The sequence below is a fragment of the Zonotrichia albicollis genome, chromosome 3, assembly GCF_047830755.1.
Source record: "Zonotrichia albicollis isolate bZonAlb1 chromosome 3, bZonAlb1.hap1, whole genome shotgun sequence".
Classification (NCBI taxonomy): domain Eukaryota; kingdom Metazoa; phylum Chordata; class Aves; order Passeriformes; family Passerellidae; genus Zonotrichia; species Zonotrichia albicollis.
In genome coordinates, this window is record NC_133821.1 from 40,820,296 (window position 1) to 40,838,645 (window position 18,350).

Consider the following 18,350-nt stretch of genomic DNA (forward strand, 5'->3'; position numbering starts at 1 on the left):
AAAAATTTGATCAACTGTTCATATATATTTTTGTAACAAGGACAGCTACTGCTTTTCCATTTTGATTAATTTATCAATACTTCCATACAGGCAGGATTTCTCTTTTTACAAATGACCGCTAATGACTATAACTCAAACCATTGTGAACTTCAGTAAATTTAGTATTATAAATTAAGAATGTTCAAGTTAATATTTTTATTCCTGCTCATGGAATCTGAAGGTTTTATTCTTAGAATATTGAAAGGGAATACCCCTGATGTGTTGCATAATTTTGTTCATAAAAATATGATGTGCATGCTATTTGTCATAATTGTCAGAAAAAAAATTTGATTTAAACTCTGAGCTATTCATTTTACTTTATCTCATTTTCAGTGAGTAGTAGGATTTTAGTAAAGCTAACTGAAATATAGCTCTAATTTGCAGTTTTAATAAATTGTTTTGATGACTGCCTCTGCTCAAAATGTTTTATTAAAAATGCAAATTACAGCTTTACTTAAACCTGCTCAGCCTTCTAGACTGTGTTATCACTAATTTAGAAAGTAAGTACACTTACTTCATGGTCTTTGCAAAACTGATTTTAAAAAAGAATGTACAGGGCATTCAGAATAGTTTTTCTTTTTTCTACAGTCTACAAAGATTTAATATTTCCTTTACAATTCAATCCTTCAAGATAGATTTTTTTCCCATCCAAAATGAAATGCAGTCAAAAGAGTTCTTAAAAGCAGTAAAAAAACCTTTAACAGCTGAGAAAAGTCTAAAATAATTAGAAATTTTACCTAAAGATAGCTGAGAGTTTTGTAAAAAACAGTATGATAAAATTTGAAAAGCAGAAGTGAAAGTTCAGGAAAAAAATTAGCCAGTTGGATTAGCCAGGCCTCATTGCTATCTCCTCCTTTTCTGCTTTGTCTGCTCTTTAAAAACCACTATAGATGAAAAAATTTAATAGATGAATGTGGCTGAACTGGAAGTAACTGCTCTCTTTCTACATTCACTAATCTTACTTTGTGTTACTAAAATGCACTCTTTGTGTAACAGAAGAGGCACAACATCCTTAATTCCAAAGCAAATTCAACACCTTTTGTCAGGTTAGGTGTTTAGGAACATGCAAGTTACACAAGTGTTCTCTAAGTGTCTGCTGATTTATGGGCACAGGACTCCCATTTTAACTCTGCTGGACTTCTAGAGCTTGTCATGTGCTTAGAAGACCCCAGTTGTGAGATTAGTTGAAACTACTGAAGGCTCTATTTTGTGTGTATACTTAAGGTACAGTTAATGAATGTAGTAGTTACATGATTCCCTCAAAGAGGGATAAAATGCTTTTTCATTAGGTGAGAGCTTGAAATTTATTGTGGTCACTTCTGAGGTATAGCATGCCTAATGTTATATTGTCATGCTATTGTTTTTTCAAGTCTGGACATTGGTACATAAGAGGCTTCTGTGCTCATTCTCAGAGATGTACCCCAATAAAGCTTCGAGAGGGCAATAATCAAATTTCTATTTTTTTACAGATCAATTTTATTCATTTCTTAATTGCTGATGTTCAACTTCCATAAGATCTAAGTGATGGAAGTAATAAAGCTGTGTTCATCTTGAATATAAACAGATAATAAATTTTAAAATTAGTTAATTTAGATTGCTGCCTGGCAAAAATAAAAAGCTTACCAGGAAGTTTATCTCATGGTTTCTTCTCTGAGCTCTCTACCTCAGCATATCCCATTCAGTGCTGGTGTTCCTGCTGGGAGAGAAAAAAAAAATTATTTTCTCATGAAGTTGCTCCTGCACTCCTGTAGTTTATAGCATGAAATATTAAAAGAAAAATATAGTCCCAAGATGATACCCACTACAGAGGATTTTTTTTCTTTTCTACCTAAGATGTAGTATATAGAAGATTCTACTTCAGAAAACCTCAGTATATTAATAAAGAAAAAGCTAAAATGTAATATGAAATTAAAAGTACAGTAAATTTCAAAAACCAGATTGATATTTATAACAAGTTCTTTTCCCTCTCCTAAAGTGTTCTGAAAATGAAATATGCCTCTTTTGTGGTTTATGGTGTTACTGGCAATCCTGGTGGTAGAAGTTATGCTCCAGACACCAAAAATACATGCAGATGTCTACAGATGTCCCTAACAAAAAAACTTCACTTGCATTTGATCCAAGCTGTCATGACTCCACTGATATAGGCTGTCATTTTGTAGAGCCCTTAAAATATTCTTACCCACAACTCAGAGTAATTCTTCTAAAATTGAGAAAGATATATTGAAAAGGAGAATTTACATACTGTGTCTATCACTCAAAACAGCATAAAGCATGTAAATTGAGAAAATGTTGAGACTATTCTATTTTTTTATAAATATGTTGGTTTGGTTGAAAAAAGCAGAAAAGTTTCTGAGCCTAGAAGCCCTTTTTCGGGTCTAAAACAGAAGTTCAAATATTGCTGCTCCAGCATGTCAAGTACATGAAGCATGTAAAAACTAATTTAATTTGCTATTACTCAATCTTAATTGAAATCCTCTTCTTAAGTTCAGTGGTCTAAATTTGATTTTAAATCAAATCTAATTTGAGTTGACACAAGAGCATAAATATAGGCCCTTTCTTGTATTTAGCAAAACTTTTACAACTGCATCAACCATTGAAGGGAACATATTTAGGTTCCTAAAAACAAGGGAAATGCAGTTTCTTTGTAATACCTGGTGTTTGATGTAAACTGCATAATGGAGTATGACATATATATCCTGTTTTATGAGAAGTTATCTGAAATGTGTGATTCTGTCATATACAGAAATGAATCTTATTTATTTAGAAGTGGCAGCACCATTGGGTGGGTCTCCTAAAGTTCTTGTGGGTTTGACTTCATATTTTCCTTCATATCCACCCACTGAGCTTCTGCCAAGCCTACCATTCTTCATTTCATGCTTTCCCTTTGCACCTACTAATTAAGGACTTTCAATGTGTGTGTGTATTATACAATCAAATATGATCTCACAGTCAGCTTTAAAGAAGTAAATGATTGCAAAAGAAGGTGACTTTTTTCTTTTGAAGTAGGGTGTCATACATGAAATGCAAAATATTTCTCCAGTAATATTTGTGTCAGAACACAACTACTTTATTCCCCACTGCTGAGATACATAAACATTTTGTTTCTGCCAAATAGCCTTAAACTGCTTTCTCGTTTCTATGCTCCAACTTTGGCATTGATAACACTGGTGCCCACTGGCTTTTTAAAGAGAATATACTAACATAACTAGGCAACAGAAAAGTAGGCATGCTGTAAATCATCAGTTCTAGTGCAGATATTCTAGAGCATCTTGATTCCATGCCATGTAATCAGAGAAATGATACTAAAAATTATATCTGAGAAATATAACAAATTATGTCTGAGAAATCCGTAAGAAACAAAAAATATAATCAGACTAAAATGATCCTGAGTCTGACATCTAGGAAAATATGTGCTCTATCAGGTAGAAGTCATGACCATATTTGGTTGCTATTAACAGTTTCCTTTTATCCTGCAATTCTCTCTAAAATTGTGCTTTGCAACAGTTGATAGGGAGGCAAACTGGTATACTAATTTTCCAGAAGAGGAAAATGAGGGAGCAATATTTCAGTAGTTTCAATCTTTGCACATAGATATCGCTCTAAGATTCAACCTGATATTCAACCAGACTCACCACATTTCAGTAAGGAGCCTAAAACCACGTTTCTTTCATTAGACATTAAAGGTCAAGTGGCTTTTGTTGCAAAAGTAGAGGAGTTAAAAACATACCTGCACTGCCACTTGAGATTTCTTAAAATAATGAAACTGAAGAAATTTAACGTAATTAAATCCAGCTATCATGTCCCATTTAGAGTTTTTTTGTTGTTCTGTGGTCTTAGACAATCTTAAAATAGTCAATTTCATATTCTTTAAAATTAAGGTTATACTTAATTTAACCCTTGCTTTTGAAATACAGTTCAATATTTTCCTTACTACTCCTGCAGAGGAATATTAATTAATGTAGTAGTCTACTCCTTATGAGATTCTTGTAATTAGTTAGTTGATGCATTCTTTGGAAGCATTTCAGTTGAACTTTATAAAAATTGACTTTTATAGAGTTGACACTATATGAAATATCTAGGGTTTTTCTGTTTTATTTCAATCAGCTTAAGTAATCCCATTCTTAGTTATATTAATTGCATTAGAAATAGTGTTTGTCCTTGATTTGTGTCCATCATGCTCCTGTGCAAGATTGTTCTTTGCTGTTCATCATTTCCAGGGTTTCAACAAATTGTTCATTTTGCCCTCTTCCTCCCCTGTAAATAAACAAAGAAACTCCAGAGCCAGAGAAATTAATTTATGCTCATTTTAGTTTTATTTAGTTAATTGCATCTGAATATTTTGGTTTTCCTTCAAAGCTTTTAACTTCCCCAAAAACTTTAACACTGCAGGAGTTCTGTGAGAAACCTTGTTTTATGTCTTTCCCGTTTTTGAATTGTAGTTTAGTGAAGATAGCCATATATAATACACACATTTTTCATGAGAAATTTAGCTGAGCATTGCAGTGGGGAAGTGTTTGTTGTATATCCTTTTGCCATCTGCTTGCCTATTTGTAAGTATTTATTCTTTATTGACTCAATATTGCAAGCTTGGTTACATCTTTTTCCATGCCCAACAGATGGCTATGACATCTTGATGGATCCTGGTAAAAATGTAATGAATTGTGCTTACATGACCTCTAATACCTTAGTTCTATAGCAAAGATTTACCAAATAATTTGCCTTTAGTTTCCTTTGAAAGTTTTTGCAGTTCCTTTGTTCCCATTTGATAATATGTGGAAATACAGAATAGCCCAAACAGGCTGACAGTCCTTGTAAGAATGATGACTCACAATTCATGCTAGTTGGTATCCTGAAATTCTTCAGACTACCCTCACCTGAATGAGACTTTTCCTTGAGCCAAGAGGACTCCCAGTCGAAGGGTTGATAACTCTTGTCTAACAGACCACTTAGTAAAAATGGAAAGAAAATAGAATGACAGAGTCTTTTACTCTGAAAATAAAATTTCTGCAAAACAGATACATGGGCAGATATGTGGACAGATGCATTTCTCATCAGAATACATTGTCTGAACAGTTATTCCCAAGAGTTTGCTTTTGTCAACAGTCTTAATGTTCCTCCCTCAGAACAGATCAACTTGCAATCTTAATACTTCTCTTCTGGAGAGTTGTTTCCAATTTTTTTGTGGGTTAAACCAGCAGCCTCTGGCATGAGGGCTGCTGAAACCTCCTCAGAGCCCTCATACCAGGACCAAAATCTGGTTACAGGGTGGTATTGTGAGGAGACACTGTGGTTCTGCTTTCAGACAGAGATGATGTCAATTTCATCCTATTGTTTGACAGATTTTCCCAGACCTAACTGATGAGCAATGTAAATTTTTCCTGTAGGTTTCATGCATTAAACTTTATGAATATCTTCTCACTCTGAGGAATAACCCTTTTACAACAAACCAAAAAACAGAAGGTGGCCAGACTCAAGACTGGAAATGCCTTTTCCAGATTGAGCAGTCTTGAAATTTGTATGGGAAAAAAAAAAAAACCACTAAAATAAGTGCTTTAAAAATATCTGATATTTATAAATTTTGATCACTAATACATGCTGCAATAGGATCTGTTGGTGTTAGATGCATTTAAATATAAGTATGGTCATGTAAATAGACAACTGTGTTTGATCACTTTTAAAAACAAAATAAGGCCTATATTTGCATCCCCTTGCATGCATCCGCTTGCATGCTCCTACCTATTCAGTCTAGTCGTTGATTAATTCCAGTTCATACTATTTAATTTAAAAATAGCATTCATCCAAATAATTTCTTTGTTGGTAGTTGAAGACCCAGTGCCACAACGGGGTGCCACACACCTACCCTACATATTCCTTTAAAATTAAAGTTTCTTTAAATCTAACATTTGGTGTTTAGGATGGCTGTAAATAGCATTCTGTATGAAACAGCACAAAATAAATGCTTAAAATCTCTAAATTAGTTAGTGATAGAATGGCATGCCCATTTCTGCCAGGGTCTTGACTGATATGCAGGCTTCTACCGCCTATAGACATACAACTGAGTCCTTAAATCCCTTTTGTCTTTTCTCACCTTAAAAAGTAATCAACAGCATTCAAAAGGCTCATTATGTTTTTGCTAACTGTATTTTCAGTAATTACTGGTTTTGAGAGTTTAGCCCATAATCAATACCACAGGAACCTTTCTGTTTCTTGGTCACGTCAGATCTTGTTCTAGTTCAGAGCTTGGGAGACATCACTGCCACTCTGCTTACTTAGGCAAATTCAGTAGGACAGATGTAATTTGCACATTTCAGCAGAGTAGCTTATTGAACCAAATTTTTTTGCTTAATATGAAAGTTGAGAGAGTTCACTGGGTCAGAGAGCAGACAGAAATCAGACCTTCAATGAGAACATTCCTAAACACACAAATTCATGATGGGGATTGAACCTGAATTTCACCAAAAATTTCAGCTATGTGAATTTGCTATAAATGATGATAGGTTTGCTGCAAATTTTTCATTGTATGAGTTGAGCATATTTGTGTTTTAGTATTCAAGCCAAGTTACACAATCTAACAGGAAAGGTATCATTAAAATTAAGTTGATACAAACTTTATCTCTTTTTTATGCAGTCCTGTCAACTGGGGTTTCATGAATGTGATTGAAAGAAAATTTTATGCTTTTTCCAATGATCTGAATTATTTTTATGGTAATGACTATTCCAGGTCACATTGTAATGACTTGATGACATGTGTTTCCTGGTTCTCATCCTGCAGGATATAATAGTTCTTCCTTAGATAAGAATTTTCAAATATTTATTTTGTAACATTATTCCATGGTAATTAAGAAGGAGAGGAGGATTTTTTTGGCTCTTTGAGTGAAATAAATTGTTTTCTCTAGAAGTTTTAGCTGAACTATTCCACCATCCTGCCAAAACTTTGTCCTTATCATTGGTTTCTTCTCTTAATTCTGTTTTTGTTTATATATTGTAGGCATTGTTGTACGTAGATTTCATTTTCAAAGCCAGAGAAAAACAAATCCAATAACACCTTGTTTAAAATAACATAGAGCTTATTTGTTAGAATTAAGCTCAGGAAAAACAGCATGCCAATAATGTTAATGCACCATGGCACTTGGAGGTCATTTGAAAGAAGGTGAGGCTATTTTATGAAATTACAAATTATTTAAGGAAATGTAAACATCATGATTGAAGATACCACATCAACCATGGAAAAGAAATAAGCTTCACTACTGAGCAGAATGAAAACACAACTACTCCATCAAGCTTTCAACATCTCTTGCAGTCTTTTTACTGTTATTGATATTATTGTCTTCCGTTACTTTCTCCATAAATGTCACTGCCATTACCCATAGACTGCAACATTATTCTGTAGCTGATGTATGCTCATATTATACTGAAATACAATTTCAATGGTCCTTCCTAAGTTTTCTTCCATTTATACTATTTTCAGAATGGGTTTGTTTACTACTTCATATATTTCTGTATTTTCTTAAAATGAACAGTGTAAACCAGAAAATTTCCCCTTCCAAAGTGTTCTGGGGATCTATTTTTGTGTGCTTTGTTTGGCTGTAGAAATCTGATGCCTTTTCAAGCTAGTGCTGGAAAATTATTATCAGGTTACCTTTAATTTTGGTTGATGCATTTCTGCCAGGCAGTAGCAATAATCACTGTAATAGTTTTGTTTTCCAAATTTACTTTACTGCTTTTATTTGTACTGTCAAAGGCAGCACATGGCCAGAAGAGTTAAATACTTTACATTGCAGTGTTATGTATGAGTAAGGGCATGTCACTGTTTATCTTAGGCTTGATCATGAATTTTTTCCAGGCTTTCTGCACTTAATACAAGCTTTTTCTGTAATGAAAGCAATTCTAGGGGGTCAATTCAGGCTGCATGTTAAAATTAGTCCTAGAGATGGGATGAATGTACTATAAAATTCTGCTCACAAAGCTGCCTGTTTTTCTACAAGGCAAGCATGAAACATGAACATTACACTCTCAGGTCATCACCTCAGAAAAAAAATATTTTCATGAATTCTCTTGCTCTTTTGGATCACACAGCAGTAAATAGTGTACTTTATCTTTCCTTGATTTTCATATACAGAAAGGGTGGAGCATTTCTGCATGCTTTGCCATTCAGACATTCCCGGTGGTTCTATTTTCAACTCAAAATTTTTGAATTAGTAACAGATGTTCTGATTCTTTTGACAGAAAAGGGGTAAAATTTTCTCTGTATTTTAAAGAAATCATTTTACACTTTTACTGATCATTGAACCCTGACTTCTACTTTTTGCTACCAGCCTTCTCTATAAACAGTATCTTATATCACAGAAATCTTGCTGCAGTCAATGGGGACTTATCCTGATATACATATGATGAGGTGCACCAGAATATATTTAGAATTACTTTAAAATGCAGCTTATGGATCAGTAAGGGGTAACATGCCAGTATTGCACATCCCAGCCTGTTTAGGCATGTTTTGCTTATTTCTTGCCTCAGCTTCACTGATATAAATGAGTATAAGACTTGGTGATGCTGACCCCAAAAACAAGGTGTTTCATGCCCATGAAATAAGAAATATGTGTTAAAGAAAGCAGAAGAAACTACAGAAACCTGGAGGAGAAAAACCTTACACCAAAATTACAAAGCAGGTAGCCTGGAGAAGAACTGGTGTATGTGCATATGTTACTGGAAATGCTGGTCCATTGGCATTAAACATAGAGAAAACTCTTGCACAGCAGAAATCCTAGAGAGTTTTACAGCCCTTCTTCAAAATGGATTGAGGAGTCTTGGATAGCTGTGAGGGAGGAAGGCAGACTTCTGGGTAGGAAAAAAGAAAGACTTGAGGGGGAAAATCAAAAGAGAATCAAATTCCAATTTAAGGAGTATCATTTTGGAGGTTTAAGTTGCAACCTGGAGTTTGAATTAAAGGTGGAGCTACTTTGCATTCTTCACAAAGTTTGAGTGTTAGAGTCCTCTTCCTTTCTGTTCCTGAACTGTCTTCATTCCCGTAGTTTATTTAAGTGCAAGTCTCATCCTTTCTTCTTGCTAATTTATTGATATATACATACTGGTGATAACACAGATGCTGGCCGAAGCTCTCATGCTCCTTAAGCCTTTGAATGTTTTTGTTAATAATAATACAGTGTATCTTACTTGGATATATAGATCATCCAGTAGCAAGAACTGAAAATAATACAGACTGTAATATTTTTCTCTAATGATTTTAAAAGATTTGAATGCCAAATAAGTCTTGACATTGTTGTGCACAAAAGGAAACAAGCACCATGTTGTAGATGTAAAAAGACCCCAACCATTTGTGTATGTAGAATTCTTGCTTTACCTAAAAGGGTATGGAAAAGTATTTGCTAATGCATTATTAAAGAAGCCTGATTTTTTCTTCCAAGAATGTTGAAAATATTCGAGGTATACTTAGGGCCCAATGTGAAACAGATGGAAGAAATACAGAAGCAAACTGCATTGTACTGTTGTGAAAATACCTCTGGCACACACTTAAGAATATTTCACATATTTTAAATTTTCGAAGTTCAATTTTACTTATGAACATTTAAAATTATCTTGAGAAATGATATACCTCAAGCATTGAGACTTTAGAGAAGTGATGTGAAATATAATTTTTCAGATAATAGAAATCTTTTGTCAAAAATGCTTTCCAGTCAGTGGAAAATCAAACTTAGTCTTCTCTTTGCTTCAAGATCCCTGGGCTGACTTGCTGAGTTTATCTAAAAAAGGATTTAAATAAGTGCAAAATCTCTATCTTTTGATGACTGAAGAAGTTCTCTTTTTTTTTACCTTGGCCCAGGAGGAAAGATGTCCCTTGGATGTCAAGAAGCTTTTGAAATTTTCAAGCAGGACCATGCGGACAGTATAACCATTGAGGACAACAAACAGCTTCTGAAGAAGAGGTGGGTGTCATAGGAAAATACAGCTGGGGGAAGACATCTGAGGGTTCATTAGCAGTCTGAGCAGGAACACATAATTTTACACCAGACATCCCAGGCTTCTGCTGAGGACTCGTTACAGGCCCTTCACCTTCTCTTACTTAAGACATTTCATATTCAGAAGGCACTGAGTGGTGATAGAAGTCTGGATTGAAATGAAAATAGCATGAGGAATCTTAGTGCATATTTCCGCTGGTTTTATTCATCTTCACAGCCATGTTGAAGCAACGTGGCAATGACATTCATGATCAAGAATTATCTAGGGGAAGTAAAATCCATGGGACTGAATCAATTATTCCAATTTCCATTGTCAAAAATGCTTCACTGGCTTCACCACTGAATTGGATAGTAAGCTAGGAGATACTTAACATATGCATGTCTGGTGTCCCTAACCTGTTTGCCAAGTGATTTTAGCTTCTTTCTTCCAGTTTTGCATTCACAAACAGAAATAATACTTTTGTCCTCCACATTTGTTTTTAATGTTAGCAAAACACTTCCTATGTCTGGTGAAAATAGTGATAATGGCAAAACATTGAAAACATGGGTTTTCATAGAGATTTTAAACCTCACACGTTAAACCACCAACACCTATGTTGATTGGATAAGAGTACTGCTTCATTGTCAGCTTTTCAAGTGTTAACCCTCCTAGTACTGCAAAGGAAATGCGTGGCTTTGAGATTGCAGATGCAAAAGTGAATCTCTCAATCTGTGTTTGTAACTTCCATGTTTCCCCTAAGAGTTGCTTGGGCTATTTTGCTTGTTTTCTTCTATTTGGTTCAGGCAAGTGTTTGATTGTAGGACGTTGTCATTTGGTTTGGATTTTGTTCTGAGATTTTCTCCTTCTCCAGGTTTCTTCTGCTTTCTTCTGTTTTCTTTAACACAATTTTCTACTTCACATGCATGGAAGACTTTTTTTTCAGGCATGCCAAGTCTTATTTATTTCAGTAAAATTGAAATGATCTCCACATCTTTGTGACTTACTCAAGTTCCTGCTATTTATCACTTTTCTGAACTGATTAACTTTTTATCTGGATCTATACCTCAGCCACAGGAAAACAAATTGCTAAGATATTAGATGTATGTAAGTATGTATCCATGTAAGCTGGATATCTAGCAATGCCCTTCTTCTAATCAGTTTATCAGATCATGCCACAGCACTGCCTCATCACTGCATAAAAGATCACACTGCAGTCATTTCTGGTGTTGCTATTCAGTAGCACACTTAATAGTTACAGCATGACCATGAGAACAATACGGTTCTGAGCCATGCTCTGCTCTTCTTCTAATCAATAACAATTCTTCCATATTTTTTCTGGTTTTTCTGTATGTTATTACTATGAAGCAAACCAGTATTTCCTTCTGGTTTCAGAATATATAATAGAGATGAGCAGAGTCTACTAAGTTCTGTGACAGATTTGCTTTCCTTAAAGGACAAAGATTCATACTAATGCCTTGTGTAACTCCTCTCTAATAGGCATCAGCTGATTGCTGAAATCAGTGCTAATGTGAATTTTGATATTTTGAAATAGGCTGTTTCCCCTGCCATTTGCAGTCATTTTTAGCAGAGATGCTTAGCTCCAAGTTTACCGAGTTCATTAGAATGGATTTGTATGAAATCCAGTCTGTAATTTGGAATGCACCCTCTCAACTACTAGTTACATAAAAGCTCTGTTGCCCAGCCAGTGTTCAAATTGCACAGGAAGAGTGTGGACACCACATGTTTAAAGGTTACCATAGCTTCCCTTTATATGTAGGCTTCTCTTGTTAATAATTTTGTTTATAGTTGCATAACCACTTCTGTCATACCACAAACAGTGTTTGGTTCACAAATTACTTATTTTTAGCTGTCTTATTTTTTCCTTTGGGCATTTTGGGTAGATCCTCTTGGTTTGCTAATTATCATAGAGTCAGAGAATAGGCTGACTTGGAAGGAATCTTTAACAGTTGTCTAGTCAAATCCTGCTGCAATAAGCAGGGATGTCTTCAACTAGATCAGATTGCTCAGAGCAAAGTCAAGATTGACTTTGAATGTTTCCAGGGATGGAGCATCCACCACTTCTCTGGACAATGTGTTCCAGTGTTTTAGCCCTCTCATTGTAAAAGATTTCTCTCTCAGACCTAGTCTAAATCTAGCCTAAAGCACTACCCTAAAGTACCTTGTCCTATCACATCAGCCCCTGCTAAAACATTTGTCCCTATCTTTCTTATATATTAAAATATTGAAATGCTGTAATAAGGTTATCCTGGAGCCTTCTCTTCTCCAGGCTGAACAACTCCAGCTCTCTCAGTCTGTCTTCCTAATAGAAGTGTTCCAGCCCTCCGATGAGCTCTGGTTGGCAGGAGCCCTAGGCAAGAGGCCTTGAACTGGCACTGACCCTTTGCATAACAAAGGACACAGGGACCTGGTGGTCCCAGCCAGGTGGACACTTAGAGACACAGTAGTAGCCCTTGCCTCAGGATGAAGGGCAGAGACTTTCATGCTTTCAGACTGAGGGTAAAAGAATCCAGGGTTTTCTTTGTTCAGGGTCCTTCCTCAGAGGTACTAGCTTAAGCTGTTATCCTGCTGTTGCATCGTGATTAAATTATTTTAAGGACCCAGACATCTAAGTCTCTGCTATGGGAAACTCGGGGTTGAGCCAGTAAGGAAATGTTGTCTGTGTGTGGTAAGTGCAGGGAGTCAAGCAGTTCACTTTTTGTCTCACTCACTGCAAAGGGGCTTTGGTGCTAGCTCAGGTGATGAGAGCGTAACTCATTTTGGCTAAGAACAGGGTTAAATTTTTGTGGGAACTGTGAGGGGAGCAGGGCCTGGAGCCATGTGGGTGTAACCAAGACCCTATTGTCATTCAATACCATGCTATGTCATGGCCAGGGGCAGAAGAAAAGGATAATCTAACCCTAACCCTCTCTCATTTCAGAAAAGAGCATTCCTTTTCCCTTGGGGGAGTGTGGCAAACAGAGTGGTGGGGTAACACTGGTCCCAACTAAAGGGAGCACTTTGGATGGCATGGATGTGGTTGGATCACGCTCCAAACTTTCTCTTTTGCACACTTCTGTTATGAATATTGTTGCTGTTATTAATAATTTTCTTATTTCATTGCTGTTTCTAGTAAATTGTTCTTATCTCAAATTATAACCTTTGCCTTTCCTGCTTCCAATTGGACAGGGATCAAGTGGAAGTGTGTTTTTTTAGTGGGACTCCTAAATCAGAAAATGCCATTCCTAAACCATTCTAGCCCAATCCCTACATAGACAGCATCACTATACTCTTCCTAGGTTATCCATCTGTGCTTCTACTGCCTGTGCATTTCCTGCTTGCTTTACTTTAGATTGATTTGCAGATCTCAACTCAGTCATGCTAGTCTCTTGCCCTCCTTGCTTGATTTCTTGCTCCTGGGGGTTTTGAGTTTTTGCACTTCATGGAAAACATTCTAAAAACCTACTGGCTTTGTTCTATGCCTTTGTCCCTGAAGGCAGTTTTCCAGGGGATCTTATTGACTAACTCCTTGAAGAGCTAGAAGTTTGCTTTCCTAAAGCCCAGGAGCGTAACTATACTCTTCCCATGAACCATATCGCTCTGGACTGTGAGCTCCACCAATGTATGACCACAGCAGCCCAGGCTGCCTCCAATCTTGATGTCTCCAATTATTAGTTCATTACTTTGTTGACCAACAGGCCCAGTATCATGTCCCTCTGGTAAGGCTGTCTGTTACCTTGCTTAAGAAGTTATCCTCCATGCAGTCCAGGAGTCTCTTTGATTGCCTGCTGCTTGCCATGCTACTTTTACAGCAAATGCTGACTTGTTTGAATTCTTCCAGGGGGACGAAAGCCAGTAAGCACAATGCCTCCATCAGCTGAAGCATGAAAGCCTGATAAATAGGCTCCCCTTGATCAGGCATCCTGTAGTAGATGCCAACCACTCAGTTCCCTTTGTTGCCTTAGTCTCTGATTCCTACCATCAGCTATCAGCCTGCTCAGATAGATAACTATTGTTCAGAGACAGTTCTTCACACTCAGTTTGCCTCTTGGTTTAGAGATTGCCGTTTCTCCTTACTTGTCTCTTCAGACAGTCTGTAGCCACTGGTAGGCAAACTCAAGTTATGGGATTTGCCCTACCAAGTTTCAGTAATGGCAACTAGATCACAGTTTTCTACCAGTCTGGTGACTTCCAGCTTCTTCTGTCTGTTGTCCATGCAGCATGCATTGGTAGAAAGGCGCCTTAGCTGTTGGCCACTCCATCTTCTTAGAACACACCTTAATTCCTTTGAAGTATTTCCTTGCTGTTCCCCTGTTGGCTCCTACTGCCTCAGGAGCCTCTGGCACATCTCTGTAAGAGATCAAATGTGCATTATATCATTCTTATAGTAATTGAATGGTGAACTGTCAGTGAGACTTGGAAGTTTCACTGTGAAGGTCACAACTGTTGCCTGGGCTGTGAAATTATTCATATAGATGTGACTATGCATAGCCATACCTATAAAAATATGGATGTATTTTTTCTGTAACTACTGGTGTAAAAATGATCAAAGGCAGTCAACTAATTAAATACTGAAAAGCATTTGTTTTGTTATATATATATATAAGAAAAAATCTGTTTTTGAAGAAAACTGCTACTACTACTACTTTCACCTACTACTTCAGAGCTCTTCACATGTTCAGTAGCTTATACTGTAACTCAGTAATGTCTCTGAATTTAAAAAGTGAGAGAACTGATACAGTGAAAGATAATTCGAGTGAAACAAAATTGAGTCAATTTGCCTTCAATTCAAGTTGCCTACGGGAAGTGCCTTTGTAAGACAGAAAATATGATCTTCTACAGCTTTACAGCAATTCTTTTTCATTTTTCTTCCATGCATTAATAACTGCTTCCTTGCTCAAAAGAAACTACCCTGTGTTGATACCTGGACAGAATCAGATTTCTGCAATTTGAACTTTCTATACCTGACTTCCAGAGAAGTTAATAATATCCTATTTCTTAATGCAATCATGTTCTCTTAGGATTGTTTCTCTGAAGGGGAGAAAAATGCATCCCATTTTCTGGTGAAATATTCTACCAAGAAATCTTTCCAGTTGTGCCACTCCAATGTAATGTATACTGCATAAAGCCTCTCAATCCCATCTTAGACAATATTTCCAGTAGTAAAATTCTGCTGAGCTTATATATGAGATGTAAATCTAGTTTGCTTTTTGTTGTTCTCCATTGTTTTTATCCCATTTTCTTCATTCCTAGCTTTCTGTTTTTTAGCTGGTTAATAGTTAACTTGGTTTTTCAGTACCTATGGGCAAGTTTCATGGAAAGGATGAGTTTCACGTGGGTCACTTTTTGTTCTAATTTCTAATAATTAAAAACAAGTGAATACTCATTTAATTCACTGAATGTCTCTCTCATTAGACAACCTCTGAGTTTGTCTTCGTTTACATGATGAGTTAGGGATTTGTTTTCCAAGCTGTTTATATTTTGATTACTGGCACTTGCATTCAAAGAGTGAAATCTTTGCCAAAAATGCTTTTTCCACTAAAATTAGTGGCTAAATTCGCTCTGATGTTTCACCATGGAGTATTTATCTTGTAGGTAATAGAAAACATGATTTGGCAATTTCAGCCTTTTTTTTTGATTGGTTTCCATGTAAGATACACATGAAGTTTTTTCAGCTAACAATATAATTCTTCAGTCATCACTATGCATATCACCTTAATGCTAGATAATGTCATCTCTTTTTTTATTAAAGTATTGAAAATAGCTTTTTCTCATTCAATATTAGAGTCAAGTCTTGTGCATTTACCTGACTTATTTTGTTTGACAAGGATTCATAGTCACAGATGGAATCTGATGAAATATCATAAATTCATGCCAAATTTCAGTTTATGGTATTGTGCTGGTTTATAAACTACAGTGTTTGAACAACAGATGCATAACCTATTCAACTATTGGCAGTAACCTGTGAATAAAGGCTGGATAAATATCTGGCTTCAACTTTTCCAGATACATCTCTCTGTGAACATGAATCAGAGTCAACAGCCAACATGAGACCTGTCTCAGGAATTAATAAGTAATTAATGAAATTATTATGGAATCTGAGAGAAAGAAGGGGAGAGATACTTCAGGGTTTCTTTCCTTTTCTAGGGATTTATGCAATCCCTAATGCCTACTTGGGGCTCTAAGTTAACCCCAGTAGAAAAAGCTTTTCTAAAATCTAACAGAAGCTTCAATGGCTTCCACATTTTCAGTAAGAAAGAGTAAGTGTCCAGAAACCCTCCAGCTTCAGCCATTTAACCCTGAAAGCGTATGTGTGTAAGCAGATACATAAGTAGGAACTTGAAATTCTAACTTGTTTTATGAAGAAATTGACTAATTGAGATGGAGAAACTTTTTCACATCCCACCTTTGTGGGGAGAAGCCATATTTGTTTACTCTGTTTTGATATTTTTTGAGTTGGACAGAAGTAAAACTTGTGGATTTCTTCAGTTTCTTTGTCTAGACCAATATTCTTCTAGATAGTTTCTCTTACACCAGACAATCTCTCCTAATGGAAAATTGTTTCTAGTTAATTCTACTTACAAATAAAAAACTAGTACTGAGTAATTCTGTATTTTATTGTCATAAGCTTCTGGAACTATATGTTCTTTACAATAATTCTGTATCATTATGTTTGCATTGACAGGTTTGATGAAGCTAAATGCCTTGGAGAGAAATTAAATGAAGTGAGAAATAAAATAAGTGAGTACATTTTAACTTCATTTTCCCTTTAGCTAATGAAATCACAGAATTCAAATATATGGGAGGAGATTCTAGTTTCTAAAAGAAAAATGCCAATGCATTGCTAAGACTTCCAATAAGATAAACTGTAAGCCGATGATAGCAGTAATAATTTTATGTACAAGTTTGATTATTTCAAATATTGTAATGTAAAAACCAGTTCCCTTCTTTATTTGATAGAATGTCTAAAATTTATTGAAAAACAGAAGGTAAGGTATTAGCATGGAATTTTAAATTTTATTTTGGAATCAAAGGATCCAAAACCATAATTTAAAAAATTCATATCTATGGATTAAGGATTGTATTTATCCATAAATTTACATGACTTCTGATAAAAGATTAGCACTCTGCACTTTGTACAGATTAATTAGTTCAATTTTGAGGAGTGCCTCAGTTTGGTAGGGAGTTTCATTTTTTTTCTTCTAAGGGCCCAACCATATATGGTTGATATCCAATTTCAGATTGTTCAATGTCAAAAATCACCCATAGGTATATTCAACCCCAAGGCAGGTCTTATTTGATCCTCTTAGCAGCCTTTGGTATGTTCCTAGATGATTTTGGAGTTCTGTTGATTCCAAATCACTCAATTTACTCCAATCCTGGAAGCTGTCCAGGATTTGTCAGATGTTAAACAGTTTTCTTTCTGATCCTGAAGTTCTTGGAGATCCATGTCCTCCATTTTGCACGTTGAGGTGAGCCATGTCTCTTCAACCTTTCAGATGCAGAATGTGAGGGACCAGATTGAAAGGTAATCTGGCATCCAGGGCAAGTGGTGTAGATCTTGCTCTTATTTTCTATCTCCTCCTTCTTTGGATGGCACTAAAATAGACATGGACATTGAAGTCATTATCATCACTTCATGTCTTAGAATAGCAGTTGACTTCTGGGAAAGGACAAATATCTCACAACACAGCTGCCAAGTGCTCTGTACTTGCACCATAGCCATGATTATATTCTTTGTGGTCATGAATGATAATTATTGCCAGATTCCCCTCCCAGTCACCTTTGGGTTCACCACAAGTCCCTCAGAGATATTATGCAGTATATTTAAATTATGTCAGGTATGCAGAAAGCCTCAGCCATGTTGGCAAAATGTTTTCAAACCACAGCACAACTGATGTTTGGAATAGATCCAGAAGCAGACACATCAGGTGCTGAGCCTTCCTGCAAGAGTTTTCTGAACACTTGGTAATTTCTGTAAGACATGACACTAGAAATCACCTTTCTTCTTTCAGTAGGTTATTTTGCCTCTGTCAGGCTGGCCAAAACATAAATGTCCGTACAGAACCTGTGCATAGATATTCATAAATTGACCCATGCAAGAAGAATTTCAGTATCTACCTCACAACTATGGGTTTCTGCAGTGTCCATATAAACTCACTTAACTCCTGCCAAGTAGGCTTTTTACTGTGGCAAACTTGGAAAAGCAAGTTAAACATACCATGGAGGACTCTTTTCCCTCTGCTACCACCTTGAAGTCTACCTTGTCTTGCATTCCTTCTGTCTCTTAGATTTGCTCATCTATGTTACACCCAAGAAATTCCTTAGCCTAAATAAGGTGTAGCCAAAAGTCAGCCCTG

The 18,350-nt window shown here is 36.0% G+C and overlaps 1 protein-coding gene across 5 annotated transcripts in view; it reads left to right on the plus strand.

The window, feature by feature from the left end:
- The window catches only part of KIF6 (kinesin family member 6), a 156,570-nt gene that overhangs the window by 85,502 nt on the left and 52,718 nt on the right, over positions 1–18,350 (plus strand). For all 5 annotated transcript variants that reach the window (XM_074537230.1, XM_074537229.1, XM_074537226.1 and 2 more), the window contains 2 exons: positions 9,878–9,980; positions 16,676–16,731. In XM_074537230.1, coding sequence (XP_074393331.1) covers positions 9,878–9,980; positions 16,676–16,731 — 159 coding nt within the window. The remainder of the gene's footprint in view (positions 1–9,877; positions 9,981–16,675; positions 16,732–18,350) is intronic.